The sequence below is a fragment of the Mastacembelus armatus genome, chromosome 23 (genome assembly GCF_900324485.2).
Source record: "Mastacembelus armatus chromosome 23, fMasArm1.2, whole genome shotgun sequence".
In the NCBI taxonomy this organism is placed as follows: domain Eukaryota; kingdom Metazoa; phylum Chordata; class Actinopteri; order Synbranchiformes; family Mastacembelidae; genus Mastacembelus; species Mastacembelus armatus.
This window is the reverse complement of record NC_046655.1, coordinates 12560433-12579693: the sequence shown is the minus strand read 5'-3', so window position 1 is coordinate 12579693 and position 19261 is coordinate 12560433. Positions and strand designations below refer to the sequence as shown.

At 40.8% G+C, this 19261-nt stretch overlaps 1 protein-coding gene across 2 annotated transcripts in view; it reads left to right on the top strand.

The window, feature by feature from the left end:
- ptn (pleiotrophin) overlaps positions 1 to 18610 on the top strand; it is a 30726-nt gene extending 12116 nt beyond the window's left edge. Inside the window, exons 2-5 of one of the 2 annotated variants that reach the window (XM_026326877.1) lie at positions 8458 to 8552; positions 9323 to 9496; positions 11885 to 12046; positions 17745 to 18610. In XM_026326877.1, the coding sequence (XP_026182662.1) occupies positions 8459 to 8552; positions 9323 to 9496; positions 11885 to 12046; positions 17745 to 17800 (486 nt within the window). In that variant the 5' untranslated portion in view covers position 8458 and the 3' untranslated portion in view covers positions 17801 to 18610. Of the gene's footprint in view, positions 1 to 8432; positions 8553 to 9322; positions 9497 to 11884; positions 12047 to 17744 lie in introns of both variants that reach the window. The other variant, XM_026326878.1, reaches the window with a different exon arrangement.
- Positions 18611 to 19261: the final 651 nt, after the last annotated feature.

Here is a 19261-nt window from a genome sequence, read left to right as displayed (position 1 = left end):
ATGTCCTCATATGGACTCATATATTTCCCTCATCAGCTTGGAGGCAAAATAGTGACTGCTGTCATTTCGCACTGTACTGAAATATGTGTGTACAAGTCAGTCTCACAACTCAATGTGAGTCTATGCAAATTTGTGACCTAAGTATCATAAAGTCAGTAGAAGTAATAAAACGCCTCACACTATGTGCATACACAGTGTGTTCGTTCTTCATCCCGTACTCAGCTCATGAAAGCTGACGCTCACTGCTCTCAGCAGCAGATGCCTGTTATAGTAGGTGTTCCTTGAGGTTTTAGGACAAAAACTCTTAGCAGGTTTTGGGCTTCTGAGTTTGAAGTAAATGAACGATGATCTGAGCCACCTACAGGAATGCAAACATTCATATAAATGTTTAAAAGATGTTGCACTTCTGATAGTAAAACACTTGTATTCACAGTGTTACTGTGCAGGGCTCTTACAGCACACCTCTCAATCTGGTGTTAATCTCAGTCCTGTTGGACATGTTGCTGTGATCATGATGTATGAGAGGCACTGGCGTGGGATTACAGGTAACTGGAGGCTTTATCGTGCCGCTGGCAGCTTTAGACCTTCTCCTGCTCAGTCTTGCAGCCTGGTTTTGGGGGAAGTGGGTGGGAAACCTCTGTGGGGAAAGGTTGTTGTCTATGTAGGTGGTAGATGTAGGTCATCAAAGCTAGATGGTTAAAGCCAGAGGATGAGCAATATCTCCTTTCTCTGTGCTATACAGTATGGAGACCTGCACTAAATATGAGGTCCTGCTGTATCGAAGTACAGCCTGTTGTCATTATCTTTCATGTTATTCTAAAATTATTCCTGTAGCACAATAAGAAATGTGAGGACAAACAAAGTTTATGCCTGTCATACAAATGTAAGAATTCATTATAGTAACTATGAACAGCCTTAATAATGTGCTTATGTCATAGAAGACCACCTGTATGTCATTTACTGACTGTAACGTGTGTTTGGCTGCAGTCGTTTTATCTATATAGAAACAGAAGAGTTATACGTGTTAAAAAGTTTGGTGCAGGTACAGAAAGATCCACTTCAGCAGTTGAGAGTAAGGACAGAGATGGAAGCTCTGCTCCGGCTGTATTGTGGCAAAAAGGTGACTGCGGGTCAGAGTGAGCATATTGAGCGACAGCAGAGACGTGAATTATGTTGCAGAAGTGGTTTGAAAAGTTTCTGTGGACATTGTGATTCTTGTCACTGTTGGAATTTATTGTGACTCTGTTTGGACCTTGGCCTCCATTTCTGTAAAGTGACATGTTCTGTTTGTGAATGAATGAATCTTAAGCAGAACTGAGTTGACCCATGTGTCAATAATGCACTGACAGTGCTGCTGTCAGGTTAATTGCTTTATATTGTTAGGTACTTCCTGGGTAAAAGCTTATTGACAGACCAGAAAACAGTGAAATAACAATCATCATGTGATAATGTTGCAGATCGATGACTGCCTTAAACCTTATAAACAGTGCTAACCTATCAGGTCTAGGTTTGTGCTGGACTAAATCAAATAGTTTGAACCCTCCACAGTTAAATTCAAAGGTTTTATTCTAAAGTGAAGTTAGAAAAGTCTATTCCTGCTGTGAGAAAGTAACTTTGCTCAGGCTCACTGGGGATGAATGTTTGAGAGACTAAAGACAGGTCTTGTTTGTTTGCTTGAATACCTCTAAAAACACCTATAATGTACAGTAAGACTACATAAAATCCTTCAAATGTAAGTTATGTTGAGCTTGAATCAGAACGTTCTTCATATTTTCTGTGTTTTGCATGAGTCATGACTCCCAGGCATATCTGCTACTGCATAATTTACCTTAGACGTATTTTTAAGATGGCTGTGATTTGGGCTCTTTACTAAGATGTCACTGCCTTTCCACTCTAAATATGAAATTCCAGTCTGTTTACAGGCAAAATTAAATACACAGAAATCCACAGCATAGTTCAATTGGATAGAAATATTTATTCTCTGTATATCTCTCAGCTAAATACATAGAATAAGACGTGGGGAGAAGAACAGACAGAGGCAGACAGGATGAAAAATAGAAAGGCGGGCAGGGTGGCTCAATCAAAAGGTGGTGAAAAACTGCCCACACTGCATGCAAAGGCTTTGTCATCAAGCACTTTAATGATCAAGTGACTCGAGGTGCTTTCAGCAGGTTCCTGAGAGGGACACATGCACACACAAAGATAAATGTTACCTATTCAATTAGCTTTAAATTGGCACCTTTGGAGAGTAGGCAGGAGAGAGCGTCTGAGGGAGGCAGTGACTGTTGATGCAAACAGCTGCGCTTGAGGGACGGAGCTCCGTTTCTGGGCTGTCAGCGGCTGCCAGGGGGCTCAGACTGCACGGGTCCACTAGCCAGACAGACGCGATCTAAAGGGAACAAGCCCAGCTATTTCGAGCCATCAAAAGGCACCCAAACGGAGAGAAAAGCACAAAGACAAGGAGTGGTGATAAGACGTCCCCTGCAGCCTGCCTGTACACCGGTGATCCAGGCGTAGCTTTCTTTACCGAATAAAGAGTAATGGTCAGGAGGGAAATAGGTGATTTTTTTTTTTTTTTTGGTATTTTACCAACCTGCCTCCACTGAGAACAGGTTTAATCTACTTGTGGTATTTGTGCTATTGTAGTTTTCTAACTAAAAAAAAAAGGGGTTATTGATAGTATGGAGCTCATAATGTCCTCATGTGAGTGTTTATATTAAAGAAAATGGGGGCACAGAGATGAAGCGGGAGGATAAGCAGCTAAAGTGGGTGTCTGAGGCGCAGATATAATATAATCAGTGTAATGGAGGCATTCATGCATAAATTGAAGTCTTCAATTTCAGCAGTTTCAGCTCCGATGCTCTCACGGTGCTATTGTTTGTCATTCTTATTATTGTGTTTTTAATCATTAAACAACCCTGTCATTCTCCAGTGCTGTTCAGACTGAGCTGTTTTCAAGACTTGGCCTCAAACACAATGTGCACAGATAAACACACACACAAGTCCCACACATGCTGTTTTTGTTCCAGAGTGCGGCCCCCTGGGGCCTCCTCCAAGGCTGTTCAGAGAGATAGTGGGGACCCTGTCTACACACTCTCTCCCCCACCGTCTGACCTTTACAAAACACAAGTCAGAAAATGTGTGGCATTTTCCTCTAATCATCTGCACCTAAACGGATGACAAATGGTGCCGTGCTCCAATTAAGGCATCCTACAGAAGTGATTCACGTTCCCTCAGTGGCCGTTGTTATCAAACCAGCGGTATTACTGCCCTCAGCTGTAGTTTCTTAGCTTTGTGCCATATGATTTACCATATGCCGTAGTAAGCTATATTGTTACTGGAACCCTTCACGCAGCTGTTGCTGTGCTGTAATCTGCTGTTTATCTGCGGCTGCATTCTGGAGCTACATGCTTTTTTTTTTTTTACATGTTTGTCTGCTATACTCCGGCTCTTTGAAAGGCCTTCCTCTGTCCTCGAGTCAATACGCTTTTCATTTCATCTGTGCTGATATCTCTCAAAAGCTTAGCTCAAGGAACACACAGACCGAGAAGCCCCTAAATAAATCCTTTCAGTATGCCCTGTGTCTAGGTGAGGCATTCACGCCTCTTCTGAATCACAACTCCTCAGATGGGAAAGCCACTCCAAAGTGGATTTTTCTGCCTGCCTTTCCCAAGGACATAGTGCTCTATTCTCCATCTGTAACTACAGATAAACAGTGAAGTGAAGAGAGAAATCTGTTGGTAAAAAGTGTTTTCTTGTGTTTTTGACTTAATATGAAAGGACATGATTATCCAAGTAAAGACATGTTAGGTTGATATCCAGCTTACACAGTACATACTGTAGGCAGTGGTTTCCAGTATTCCCATTAAAGAGGAAAAGTTGCATCCATGCACATGCTGGGGGTGCAGTGAGGTGCACGCAGAAGCTTGTTTTTTTGGACCAGGCTGTTGTGTTTAACTAGTGACTCACGTACCTTACTATTCCTATTGACCCTACCTCTGTTTGTTTGTTTGTTTGAATCCATAGCAGAGAGTGAGGCAGATTGACACGGTTTGTTCTTTCCTGTCCTGGTCCGTTTTGGCACTTGGTACAAACTCATGATTGACCTCAGGGGTGTTTTCCACAGGGGACCAGTTTTTACAGTTGGTCAGGAACAAAACGTCTGAGGAGGTTTATGGGAAAAATAACTCCAAAACTGAAAGTTGCTATGAAACGACAGAAAGGCTATGGGTGGAACATGGAGGAAAAAAAAACCTTATCTCAGACAAGACAAGACAGAACATTGTTATTGCAGCACATTCTTTTCCTTGCACAGAGTCCCGTTGAGGAGATGTGTTTTCCCCCTCGATGGCCAGTCTTACATCATGGAACATGTTTGGCTGCAGTCCCACTTTTTACTTAGCAGATCAGACGATGAGTGGATCTTGGTGGCTTGTTTCTGTCTGACTTGCCATTTACAGGCTCAATGTATCAGCAACAGCTTTACCTTCATCTCACTCAACATTGATGTTCTAACAGAAGATTGGGTGAGCATGAATACACTGTACTCTCATGTTGACACATGAAGAGTGGCTAAGCCTGCAGGTCTCCTTTTCAGCTATTCATCTGCAGTGGAGTAGGGGATAGCGTACAGCGGGTTTTAGAGGGTTTCTGCTGGAAACTGCTGCGTGTCACGGCTGAAAATGATGCTGTGGAGTGAACCAGAACAGTAGACAGGATGGTAACACACCACAGAGGAGCTGCTGCCTAATTACATGCACATGTTCTCTGATTAAAAACTGTATTTTAAATTAAAAAAAAGCTCCATTCTTTTACTGAACAGTAATGGTGGAAATCTTTTTCATTCAGCCTATAAGGGCAGCTAATAACCCAAGTAATTCACTTTTAATTTGGCCTTGAACTTGATAAATTAAACTGCTCTCTCTTTTATTTCTGTTGCTGACACCATCACCCCCTGCCTTGATATCAGACACAAGCACAGCCTATGTATGATCTTATAAATAAATTCTCCTTTATGTACCTAGCAGGGATTTCATCAGTCCTAAAGAGGAAGAGGAGAAAGATGCTTTTGTTCTGAGCTTCAGAGCAGGGGAACGTCTTGAGTGTATGTGCCACAACAGGGCGTCACTGAAGATCCATTGATCTGTGGATAGTGGCGACTTTCCTCCTCCATTCCTGTCACCAGCTGTGTTTGGATCAATGGGGCAAATGATGGGTGTGTGAGAAGTAGTTCTCACTAGCTCATGAGCCACATTGACCACTGGATGTTCCTGATGTTCCAGCTAAAGTAACCACCACACAGTGAGCTTTGCAAACACTCAGCTCTCCTGTTTTCATCGATTTCTACATTTAGACCAGACCTTATTTGATACCAACAAAGTAAAATATGTTTCTTTTCTGCCTTTAAATTTTAGGGTTTTGAGTCAGTTTTTACTTTTACCCAAGTTCTGGAAAAAGTTTTCTATTTCAGACTCAGGTTGACTTTTTCACAATCTTCCATCTGTGTCTGCACGTAGGTCCCTCCCATTCCTTTTGCAGCTGGTGTGGATTCCAAAATTTATTAGGTCACAGGACAGAAATTTTTAACAAAGGCTGTACAGCCAAGATCTTCTCTTAGTGCTGTGCTCAAAACCTAAAATTTGCTGAACCAGATACCAAAATTCCTCAAGTTACTTTCTACAACCTCCCATCCATTAAAACACTTTCTTTTATTTAAAGAGCTTCACTTCACTGAACCTCCAGGTATGGCAATATCCTGCGCCGAATATCTCACTTCGAATCTGGGGACAAGTTGAGCAATGATTTATGACTCCTTTACACTTGTATCCGGATACTTGGGTAGCAGCTTTAGCAGAACACTGAAATATGTCTTAACATTACAGATTTCATCAGTATCACCCTTGAAAGAAACAGGATAAAACACATCTCCTGTAAGACCAAACACCACCTGTTGATGATGAAGGAAAAGAACCCAGTTGCTTTAGATCTGCAATTTATGGACCTCTGGCTCATGGCAATAAGAGGAGGATCTGTTTTAGGTTGCCAGGGGCCAAGACTCTTTAAGAGAAAAAAATTCAGTTATTCATTTATTTATTTATTTATTTTAAGTTTCTCTTCTGCCTGTGTTGAAGTGCAGGGCTGTTGCTATGTCTGACTGCGTGTAGTGAACTGCACAAATACAAGTATTTTAAAGCTGGCACGTCCCAGTTCTTCTTATCGAAGCACAACACAAGCAACACGTCTGCATGCCGAATATTAGTCCAGTACTCATCCATTTTAGGTGCTGTTATGCTTCGGAAATAGGAGTACGACACAGCTGGAAGAGATTTTTAATTTATTGACCACTACAGGGGGAGAAACTGTCGCCTTACAGGATTTTCCAGCTACAAGGGAAATGGTTTATTCATATGAATTTATTTTTTTAACTTCCTGTATGGTGTGCTCATTCCAAGTCATCAGCCCCTGCCCCCTTTCTGCCTGCACTGCACCGAGCACCCATCACTCTGTGGGTGACTTACCGAGGAAAAGGCTTTCTTATCTTTTCAAAGGCCACAATGCATTTCTCTTAGAAATGATCCTTATCAGGGAGCTTTCATTGGGTTTTCCCTCCGAAACTCTTACAACTCATTGTATGCTCCTCTTACAGTTGGGATTCAATGATTTTTTTTTTTCTTCTTTTATGGAGATGAATAGTTTTGAATCTTGTAAGAAACAAAACTAGGTGATGGAGTCTGAAGTATTTAATCAAAACGGGGTTTGTCTGTGTGCTGCCACAGTCAGAAAAGTATAAAGTCAATCATGTGAAGGATTCAGATGAGTTTTCCTGGCAGGCAGACTACAGGCTCCGCCATAAGGCTCATTATGAGTTTCTAAGGAGTGATGGAAGACATGAAATCTCCAATAAAATGCACTGCAATAACATCGAATAATTAAATACAAGGTTTGAATACCTGCTTTAAATTTCAGATCCTCTCTCTGAACTTACATGAAGCCTTAAAGGAGTGGGATGGGGTGGGAGTGTGAGGGGCACAGAGCCAGCTGATGATTAATTAAAAGTGACAAATGGATGTTATTTCCCTGTCAGGCTGAAGCTTTCCACCAGGATTCGAGCGAGGAAAGAGGAGCATTTCGGTGTCAGCCTCTTGGTAATTGTTTCAGTCTCATGCTGTCTCTGCTCTCAGAGCGCGGCGTCTGCTCGAGGGTTTCTCTCAAGGGAAAGGAAAACACACAGGAGACAGGATAGCCAAAGAGAGAGGGTTTACTGCAGTGATTTCATCACTTCGCATCAAGGTGGTTATAGTGGCAGTAACAGCTTTCTGCTGATCCAGAACCAGCTGGAGAATTAAATTATAGAAATCAGTTCTCTTTCACAGCATGGTGTTCTCATTAGATTTTAAAACCTGAGCTGAATCTGGACTAGTCTTGCTATTTTCTCAAACAGGTATTATATCAATATTGAATTTTACTGCAGGATTTATACTGAACTGAACCTGCTGTTTCGTTTTTTTCTTTATAATGTTGTCAAACCTGCAGTTTTCACATGCTAGTGTAATTGCTAGCAGTGCTCTTCTTCCCTGCCTATTGCTGGAGCATTGCTGTGTTTCCTGGGTCATCACTGCCCCCTGTAGGTGAGAGAAATACTGGGAAACCACTGACAATGGTCAGCAGTGTGCATCCCTGTGCAGCTGCACAAGACGAAACAACGGCCCACGTATAAACACTTTGCTTCACAGTGCTACACTGCAGCTTTAATAAGACCAGATTTGACATTAATACTCAACCTGGCTACAGAACTTTTTAATCAATTCTCAAAAAACAATTTAAACAGTTTTTTTTTTTTTTTTTGGTGACAGTGTTGTACAATCATGCAAATGCTTCTTTAAAGACTCAGCATTTTACTGCATAGTTTCACAACGTGACATCCATTTTCATAAGCAGTGCAGCCTCTATGGGGGTCTGTAACAAAACAAAAACCCTGTTAAACTTCTCTTCTTGTTTCAGACTACGGGAGGCAGATAAACAAGAGCTGACAAATCAAACTAAAATTGTATGATTACTTAATCCACCTGTGACAAGATTTCACTGTGACTGACAGCAAATACACCCATGACTGACAGTGTTGCAGCAGTGCAAACAATCAAAATGTTGATATTGGAATCCAGCACAGTGGAAATGGCACAATATGAGAGATGGAGATTCCTCAGGCTGTTATTCTGGTCTCATGAGACTTGGGACAACTATCGCTTTTCTCTTCCTTCTCTTCCTGTTCTTCCAAAAACAATCGAATGTGTCAAGTTCAGGCACATTTTCGGGGAGTTCTCAGAAATCATGAGTTCTCAAAAAGGCGTGTTTTAAAATGTAAGAAATCATGAATCAACAAGTCGAGAAACACTTCGCATCCCAAAATAACAGAGTGATAACACTGAAAATAGGATTTTCTTCTAATCTCTCTTTCAGGATGAATGGACAGAAGCAGTGGACACGGGTGGCTGTGATGGCCCTCCTGGTGCTCGCCGTGATGGCGGCTGAAGGAGGCAAAGCAGAAAAACAAGGTAAGTCTTTGAAACCAGTAGTAGGTGGATACTTGTTTGTTCTTGACAAACTACTTTCTGTCAATTAACCTCAACATAAAAAGGTCTGTAACATACATACATTGCTATCATGCCTGAAGGCTGCTTTGCTAAATGTCCCTCAACTTATTTAGATGGCAATACTTTAAAAAATATGAAAAAAATGCCTTTAGGGTTGAAGTAATTTGCCTCTGTTGACTATTTGCCAGAAACAAATAGCGATATCTTGCAAAAAAAGGGGAAAAGAAGTCAGATAAATTCCTCTTGAGTCGAGAAAAAAACATTTAGCCTAATTTAAAATTCAAGGGAAAGTGTTCATTTGCATCAGAAATTAGAACAAGTATGTAAATCCATTACAACGGCCTTGAAATATCAGGGAAAGATTGCAGAAAGGCTGAATACCTTTATAGACGCTGCAAGTTGCAGTTTCCACTTCTTGTTTTAATAAAAACTAATAGTCTAGCTCATTTTTAATAATCAGAGCTGCAGATGTGAGACATTAAAATGAAAACGTCAACAAAAACCTTCAAATTTCACGTGTAGACCTGCTGAAATCTTTTCAAAGTACATGATGTCAAACAGCAATATTGTAAAACACCAGCAAATTGACTTTTAGCTTGGCTGTAGACATACAACTTGATTGTGGCCTCAAGAACCTGAGATGTGTCCCTTAATCAGGACTGTTTTCAGCTGGCTTGAGATTTGACTTGGACTTCTAGTACTGGGGCTAAAAGAGTGTGTTCGTCCTACAGGAAAGAAGGAGCGTAAGTCGGACTGTGGGGAGTGGCAGTGGAGTGTGTGCGTAGCCAACGAAGGCGACTGTGGCCTCGGCACCAGGGAGGGAACGCGCACCGGCACCGACTGCAAGCAGACCATCAAGACCCAGCGCTGCAAGATCCCCTGCAACTGGAAGAAGAAGTTTGGAGGTAAGGGAGGACTGTTCACAGAAACTAGGTGCTTAGAAATTTATCAGCTATTTCTTAGTGCATAACAAATGAACAGAATATCATATGGAACCACCTCAAAAGAGCCTGGAAACTTTCCTCTGCCTGCCTCCCACCCACAGCTCCCCATGATCTGTAGAAGTCTGGCATTCACCCAAACAATGGTCCCATTTTCACAATAGGAATGAGAAGGCTAGCTAATTAGAGGTACAACAGAACATCTGAGGATGTAACACATCATCATAGAAAACACAGGAACAATTGTTCTGCTAGGTCATTTATTTTTGGGCTTGAGAATGTGCTGTCTTCACGGCTAAAATGTCTTCCAGTGACAAGCCTGAGGGGCTTTTGTCCCCCCAGTAAGTCCTGTCAGGCAGAAGCCTGCTGCTCAGCAATGAACCTGTCACGAGTGATGAACACACTGCAGGAAATAATGGCCCCCTAACTGGCGAAATAGATTATAGCAGCAAAAGTTCTGGAGAAGTTGCAGTAAGTTACATGCTGCTGGCCTTTAAATTGTGGAAAGTTATTTGACAAAAGAAAAGAAAAGAAGCGAACAGCCTTTATTGTGTTGTAGAAAGTGAAGATGCTTGTAAACCAAGATGGTTTTTGTTATAAAATAATAAATACTGTTTGCCACAAAATGAGGTGAACACACCCTAAAACTTAATAATGGCAGCTACACCTGCATTCAGACATGGTGCTACTCAGTAATTGATATTTTACTACTTGACTAGTACACAAAGTACTGGTAATTTGCCTATTATACTAAGGACCAACATTATGACTTTAGGTGTCATTACAAGCACATTGCACATCTGAGACATGCAGCATACGGCCTAAATGATTTTTTTAATCTCACAAAAGGCAGAGTTAGACATGGATTACAAATGTTGAGCTTAAAACAGAAGGTTATGCCCAATAACACACATAAATAATAATACACAGTGTAGTCGAATGGCTGGTAGACTCTAAATATATGTAGAGGCAAAATCCAAAAAGAGATCAAACTCAGCAGATACTAATTTAATGACAGCTAATCACAGCAGGTCTTTCTACAGCGGACAGAAAAATAACAGGTTTCAAACTAATAACACTAATGACAAGTACAGTACATTCTGTTTGCAGCCTCGCTGGTTTACACCAAATATGTGTTTTTCCTCCATCTAAAAATATTTGGCCATGACCACCATCTAATAGCTAATATTAGATATTTATAGCTTTAACCACTTGCTAATGAAGGCTTTATAATCCTCAACAGACCGGAGGTAAAGTTGTTTGGAGACAGAGCAAGAATGATGAGGTGTTTTCTGTTCAGACCAGCAGTATATAAGGCTGTGGATGAATGTACTGATGCTGATGAGTGGGTGTGTTCACACTTGTACAGCCATATTTTGTGCCTACTTTCTGTGACACCTGGCCGGGACACGGGCTGCCTGCCAAATTCCCCGGTAGCATTGAGAAGTTTTCAAGTGTGATGCTCAGGAAGTCCCTGTTGGATTCTTACAACAATGGCCCTGTCACTCCCCCTCTTCACTTTCCCTCCCTCCCTGGCTCTCCTCACCTCACCCATCTCCCACCTCTCCCTGCCTCTGATGAGCACCATGGGATCTCAGAGGCAGTGACAAGGGGTCTGACACTTTCATGTCAGAGGGAGCTGACGAATGAATGTGGCTATAGCGGCAACAAAATAATAGAGGAAGATATGTGAGAGATGTGGTCTTACAGAACGCAAACACACACTTGTACACATGCACTCTCTAAACAAACACATTTCTGCTGCCAATTTTTAGACCAGTCTTGCATCCTCTGGGTTTTATTTTAAGAAGGTACAGTTTAATATTAATGTTAAATTTAATTCAAAATCTGCAGAAAGTGCTTTAGCTACTTCTCAGCAAGACGGTATATGGTCCTGCATGAGCAGCCTGGCTGTTTTCAATTCTATCCATCTCTTAGTGGGTTCTATCATATAGGAAATAAAATCAAAACTGTGCCATCTGTTCCCATTAGCAGTAAGCTTTAACCATCTTTAAAAGAGCATCCCATGATGAGGTTTTAGCAGAACTCACTCTGTTTGACACTTTCTATTGATAGTATAGGGATAATAGCCAAGTAAATTATAACTGCTCATCAAACAGCCATTCAAAGTGTATGACTCAACTCATCAGGCTCAAGGGGTTTGTTCCACTGACTGATTTCAATTGATGTTTTTCTTTTAAAAAAAAGCAACTATAGAAGCTGCACTGTGTCATTTTCCCCAGGTTTTCTGCCTGAACACTCTTATACTATGTCATCTCAACTGCTTCACTAAACAAAAGCATATAATTAAGCATCCGATTTTTTTTTTTTTTTTGTTGTTGTGGGCTTTAGGGGAATGTAAGTACGAATTCCAGGACTGGGGAGAGTGTGACCTGGCGACAGGCAAGAAAACCAGGATGGGCGTACTGAAGCGAGCACTCATGGACGCCTCCTGCGCCTCCACTGTCACAGCCACCAAACCCTGTGGGAAAAACCCCAAGACCAAGCTGCAAGGTAAGCTGAGAGGAATAAATCATCACTAGATAAAACGCAGCTCTCGCTGGACATGTTGAGCCTGTCAGCAAAAGCGGGATACACTGAGATCCTGTTGATGGATCGCCATGCCTGCTAAAATGTTATGAGGCTGTCTGTACTGATATAAGGATATAATATTTTACTGTGTAGAAGCAGAAACAAAAGTTGAATGAATTTTAAACTGAGACTGGCACAGCTGTTACTTAAAACCAATTACTAATTATATATTTTTCATTTCTTTACTAGTTACTCAACAGCCATATGTTTCTCTATTTAACCCAAGAACAGAAAGATATTTTTATTACTTGTATTTACTGACACCTGCTCGCTGATATTTGCATAATTGATTTGTTAATGTGGATGTACTTTGCTAAAAAAACACTTTGTGTACATAAGAATAATTTTGGTGTTTTCCTGTAACTGGCTCCTCACATGTCCCAGTAAGACAGTGAAAAGGCCAAATTTCTGAACAGAGCTATACTGTAATTACTGCATTATCCACTTTTACATTAGTGTGACTGAAAAAATAATACCAGGCAATTAATGTGGTGTGTTAATCCAGCACTGACCAAGTCAAGAAGTGAGAGTTGTTCATGGGCTCTGTCATTAGCTTGACAGATTCTGCACTGGCTTGAAAGCTGGAAATCTTTATATTTACACTCACACGACAGCGGATCAAAAGCAAGACTCATGCAGAAACACAGTAATAATTAATAAGAAGAATTATACCGAGACTTCCTGGCTCTGTGGTTGTAAACAGTTACAGGGAACTAGGTTTGTTTAAACAATTATTGCTGAAGAAATGTTTACCAGAAACAGTGTCGCTGCTGCTGATCTTCACTCTGACAAGCTGGTATATTTAGTGCTGTTTTCCATGTTCATGTCTTTGGTGTTGATATTGTTGTTTCTAGTCAAAAATCACAAATAAAAAAAAAGGTACTTTTCATTTCATTTTGGATGAATTAGCACCAGTGTGAATACGAGCGAGAACGGTCTGTCGCCTTTCTGATAATTACTGTGTGAGGTCAGTAGATATTTATCTCCTGCTACGTCTCAAACTGATTGCATCTTTGCAATCTAAATCCAACAAACCCTCGCAAATGACTTCATCTAACACAAAGGCAGCTGTGATTCCCGTTCGTTACATCAGCGTGATGGAGTTCCACCTACTTAAGTGCTAAGTTGAAGCGGTGAGTGACGGTGTTAAAGTAGGGGTGAACAGGTTAACTCCCTATTCAGCTGTAATTGCATGCTTTTAGCTTTCTTGAGTCAAGTCAAAGATATTGAAGTCAGTCCCACATTCTTCAGGAAACAGGCAGGTGTCAGAAGACTCGAGTTGACTCGAGCTTTGAACTAATGAGAGAATATAAAATAACCATGTGGTCGCACGTAGAACACATTACTGTCAGCCTGGAGAGACTGGTGCAAACCCGGTGATAAGAAGGCAATCAGTTCATTCCAAGTGAGTCCGTGGCCTTTGTTCATTTTGTAAACACGGATGTACTAATAGACCCACTGTGAATGTCCCATTGTCCAAACAGGATTATAATGAGTGCAGAATTGCTGCCAATGGCCATAAACTGTGCCCTTATCACACTCAACAGATGACATGTGTGCGCATGAGGTTTGCACATGGGGTTTATTTAACCTTACTGTCACTTCATCAAACAGCCCCAGTCAGGTGAAGCCCTAATTTACAATGGTACCACCATGTGAGTGCTTCTGAGACTGTCTTTTACTGCAGGATGTTGTGCCAGCTGTAACACATCTGTCTGCTTATACTTGTCTTTTATGTCAAACCCTGTTTGACTGTTAAAGGAGGAATCTGTTCAAATCATTAATGAACTGTGACAGGAAGTTTCTTGAGGAGCTGTACTGCACTTGCCATCTGTCCAAATAAAGTCCCGTGTTTTTCAGCAAATACATAACACAGGATAGCACTCTTTAAATATATAGAGTTGTATGAGGGTTAATTGTAGAAAAGTGTATACAACTATGGGGGTTTATGTGAAATAATATTTGCTGTAATGTGAGACTGTCCTTCCAAGAAAACCGACAGCATCAGCTGTTTCAGCAGCTGCTCAGTAATCAGATATTTTTATGTGAAAATTGCAAAGACCCCGAGTGACTATAGCATTTATTACTCTTCTCCGCTGGGAGCAAATGGCAATTACATCCATCCATCCAGGTACTGTATCATGAGTAGTGCATTATTAATACAAAAATCCTTATGCCAAATTGATGAATTTAATCTTCAGAGCCTTTCAGTTGTTGCTGTATGGCACGGACATGGAAAAATTCTGTATGAGTTCCAAATGAAATCCCTTAAGAGGGCAAATGACTGCAACTACTTTACACTTTGATTTTTCTGTTTAATCCCATGTTTCATGTACACAATAACAATCTATACTGTGAACCTTTCACATTAAAGACGTAAATTAACATGTGTATGTGAGTGAAACTGTGTTTGGTTTGAAGCCGTGTCTACCTGCGTGCATCAATTCAAATGAAGGCCAGACGTGTGGCTGCGGAGTGGCAGTCTAAGAGGTGCTGTAGCTGAGGGATGACACATGCTGAGATGAAGGGAGGCAGTTGGGAAGAGAGACACGCTATCTGAGCAAAGAGTGATTTCCCATGTCTGCCAGTTGGAAGATAAGCCCTGGGAAGCAGAGGGGTTACTGGGGAAAGAAGAAAGAAAGGGTGTTGTGCACAATTAGGTGTGTACGGTGAGGGGATTTGTGTATGTTTTGCTGTGTGTGTCAGGGGATGGCAGAGATACAGTCCACAGCAGTGGGATCAGAGGGCTATTGAGAAAAGAAACAGAAATGTTTGGCTTCAGAGTGACTGAGACGGCGAGAGAAGAGGCGATCTAACCCCCGACTGGGAGCAGAGATCTGCCTGGCCAAATCTGCAATTCTGAACAGCTACCTTGGGTTTGGGAGATAAGTTTCCCCTGACTGCAGCAGGTTGCTGTCATAAAGGTAGCATCTGTCATTCGCAGGTTCTGCAGGAGACAATGCTAAGAAGCGCCTTGGGAATGATCTGAGATTCAGAGTTGCGTGTCTTTGCTGTCTAGCCCAGGTGAAACACAGACCCTGTGGAGCAAAAGACAGAACAAAGAGTGACAGAAATGAAACATTATGAATGCCTGTAGAAACCTCAAGGTCCCTGCCTTTTCTTTCAGCAGAACAGCAGCAAGCGACGCATGAGGGAGCACTTCGAAGCCAAAGTTGATTTCAGGTTAAACAAAAGGCTTTGTTCAGATGAATCTGGAGTTTGGATTCATTTGGAGTGAATGTGATTGCATTCTTCCTGCTGGACAGGCAGGTGGTGTTTTGATTTTGAAATCAAAGACGTGTTTACAGATACACACAGTATTAATATTACATTTCTGTCCTACCGCTACTGGAGTTAAATAATAAGGTTTAGGGTTTATGGCCGGCCAGCCAAGTGAACATAATGAAGCTGAAATAGATAATTTTTGTGCTTTTGAGGCAGATTCCTTCAACGTAAAATGTAAGTGCCAGTCCCCGTGCGGTGGTGACACCTCTAAGGTCGTCTGTCACAACCTGCCTGGAAAAATTCAGAACTTTCTTGTCCATTTAACTAGCAGGTTAATGTATTGTACTAATTAATGATTAGGAAGAAAATATCTCTTTTGCTTCAGCTGTGCAGTAATTAGGATGTTGGTGTCTACTATACAACCCTGAGATAACTGAGTGCACAACTGCAGCTGAACGATAGAGGCTGTTGTCAAACCTGCTGAGACCAATGTCACTTGATTCCATGTCAATAAAACAAATAATAAACCAAAAGCAGCATTTCAGTGGACTGAGGTATTTGCACAGTTATATTTCAGCTCCTGCAGGTACATTTACCTTTAAAATAACATGTTTGTTTATTATATATTTATTGTCCTTGAGTAAATGTACGTTGTTACACCACTTCACGAAAGTTAAAATGTCAGATTTTGCTTTTAACTCCATTTTGAGCAAACGTGCAGTGACTGTGCTTTGGCCCAGGGCACATTGGAGATGGAGAAGGCAGCGATGGCCTGATTATGAGTGTGTGACAGAGGCAAAGAGGGGAGTGAGCAGTGTCGTGTAATGTGCAAATGCAATAGAAAGTACTTCAGCCTGGTCTGAGAGTCCACATCTTGAATACAGTATGAAGTGGATAGAACAGAGAGAGCAAATTCTTGTTTCTCCATCCCTCTCCCCAGGGAGCTGAATATGCTGACAGAAGACAACTGGGGAAAGTAAAAGCACAATTCAAACAAATTAAAGCAAAGCAAACAAAGGTGATGGAACAGCAATTTCCATATTTGCAAGGGTGAGAGCACTTTGCACTTCAAAATCTTAATACCCATAGACGTTTGCAGCCGAGGTGACAATAACAGATTTCTAAGATTTCCTTGTGGTGCACATTCAGAATGTTAAAAGGCTGAAACTAGTCAGTTCAGAACTGCCTTGACTGCTTATCATTAGAGGATTTGTGTCCTTTCATGATAATCCATCCTCACACAAATATTAATTCAGTATTAACAGTCCTTTAAAATATTATCACAGTGTTTAAAAAACACTGTGATAATATTTTAATATAAAAATATACATGTTACTGCCATTTGTATAAAGCAAGTTTAGCTGTGAACCTTAACAAAAGTTCTGTGGGAGGATCTAAATTGGCATCTCTGTATCAAAGTGTGTTTACAGTTGCAGTAGTAGTAGTGCCAAGAAATGAAGATACAGACAGATGCATATATTTGGAAAAGTGAGTCAAATATGTGATAATCAGCTGGCCTGATCTTCTTTGTATCTGACTGACTGATAGGAAAATGAGGATACCAACCGTGGAAAAGGTTTAAACTTGATCATGGCTCACAGATCCAGATTGAAATCATGCAAAAACACAATAGTGATCAGTAATTAACAGTTCATTTTTGTCAGACTGCCACAGAGCAGTCTTGTTTTCCTCCAGCTATAGCAGCCCTTAACACTGGAAGTTACAGTTTTGCTAAAAGGATCATGAACTACAGACGCCAACACACTGGCAGTATAAGGAGGAAGTTAAAGCACTAAAGAAAAACTGCATTTTCTTATAGCTTAGATCCTGAAACTGCAGCTAAATTAATTTAGTCCTGAATAACTTTTTATTGCCACTGTGCTTTTCCTACATGTCCATGTATAGGCGTATGTTCAGAGGTACAAAGACAGTTTGACTGAGAGACATATGCACATCCATGCACATTCTGGCAGATTGACAGTCTAAAAAAAACCAGCTAGCCAGAATCCAGCTAACCAGACCGCTGCAGGTTGTGCTCTCGTCCTGTTCACCAGAGCGGAGAGGCGGCACAGCAGGAAAGTAAGGCGGAGACTGTGGATTCTGTCATGGCTGCCAGGTACCAATCCACTGTTGTGGGAAGTTGATAAAGCGGTTTTTCATGGGGTGTACACCGGGCCCCCAAATCAATTCCCAGGAGAGAGCGTGACGACCGACTGATTTCAGTGTCACAGCACTAAACCTGAAAAAAACAAGCTAATTAAAACTCATACAGTGGATTATTACTGACTCCTTATGGGGACAATGGGAGTTAGTTATTTTTCAGACATCCCCTCTAGCAGAGAAATTGGCAAAATAAACACTGTGGAATTTAATTTGGTCTTTTCTGTTCTTGCAGATGCAAAGAAGCAGAAGAAGGAAGGCAAGAAGCGAGAGCGCACCCAAATGGACTGATGAGGTGGTTTGTCCTGGAGAGGAAGGAGGAAGAAGGTGGGAAAACATCCACTGCCCTTTTTCAGCACGGTTCCTCATTATATGTCCTGTAGGTTGACAGTAGGAGCCTATAGAGCTTTGACAAAGTGGCATTCTGACTTTTAGTGACAACAAGTTTTACTTTTTCCTTCTTTCTAGCACCTAAGAGAAGAACCAACTTGTCTGTTGCGATAGGAGTTATAATAATCAGCGGTAGGGATGAATAATGAATATGGAGATTTGTTTACTAGTGTTCTCATCTAATGATGTTATGTCTGGGATTATTTTCTGAAAAACAAATTGAAAAGGATTTGTTTTACAGTTGCATTGTCCAACTCTAATTTTGAAAACGCTTTGGTCCATGCCCTGACTTAATGAAGCAGTTTGTTAAAAGTGAAGCTCTAAATATCTTTACAATTAATTTGAGAAAAAAAGAAAAAAGTCATGCATTTGCAGTTTTTCAAATAGCTCATTAAAAGTCTCCCATCACTCTGTGATATAATATTTTTCTTGTATTTTCAGTAACAGCAAACAAAAGCTAGATCTGTCTGCAGACTGCATGGAAGAGCCACTGTAGAAACATCCAAACTATAACTTTGTAAAGTTAGTTTTCCTCCTGCTGCTCTGATGTACCTCAGTTTATACCCACAGATTTTTACAGACCGGTCTCTGTGTAAAGAATTAAAGTCCCCACTATTGTAGTTCTCAGTTGTTTTTGAGTTAACAATCCCTTTGTTTCTTGTTACATTTCCAAAAATAAAGATCAATAAAAGGTAAAAAGTCAGAAAAGAATCCCAAAATGCTTCTCTTTCCCCTTTTACATCCTCCGTTTAAAAACACCCAAATTTCAAACACATTTCATATATTTTTATTTGTTTCATTCTGAGAGAATATGGCACAATGTAACCACTTAATGCAGTTCATCTTACAGTGTCACAGGTGGCCAGTTATAGTAACACTCAGTCATTGTCCAGAACAAGTAATTAAGAACGTGTCAAAAAGGAACTCAGTACCATTGTTACTGTACAGGAAGTATCATGGTGGAGGAGGGGTAGGAGAATAAAGGAGAGATTTTTTTTGGGGGGTGGGGGGACATTCAAATAGTAGCTGTTAAACACATGTATGTACATTTCAAATGTACCGCATCCGAATTACATATAATGTATTGTCATATAGATATATACATTGCAAACAATAGACTGTTTAAATGAATTTTTCCTATTGCATAAGAAGCCACAAACCACAGTGAGTGAATACACAATCAACACCTACATATAAGCAAATGAAAAATGAACTCTTTTATGTACATTTAACACTTGCAGGAGGCTACTGACTTTTTTTTTTTTTTCTTCCATTTTTTTTTTATTTGCTGATTGTTTAGTCCACGTCTAAAGTTCTGCTTGGGGCAAAAGAACTCAACTCTTAATACTTTGGTTGCTCCAC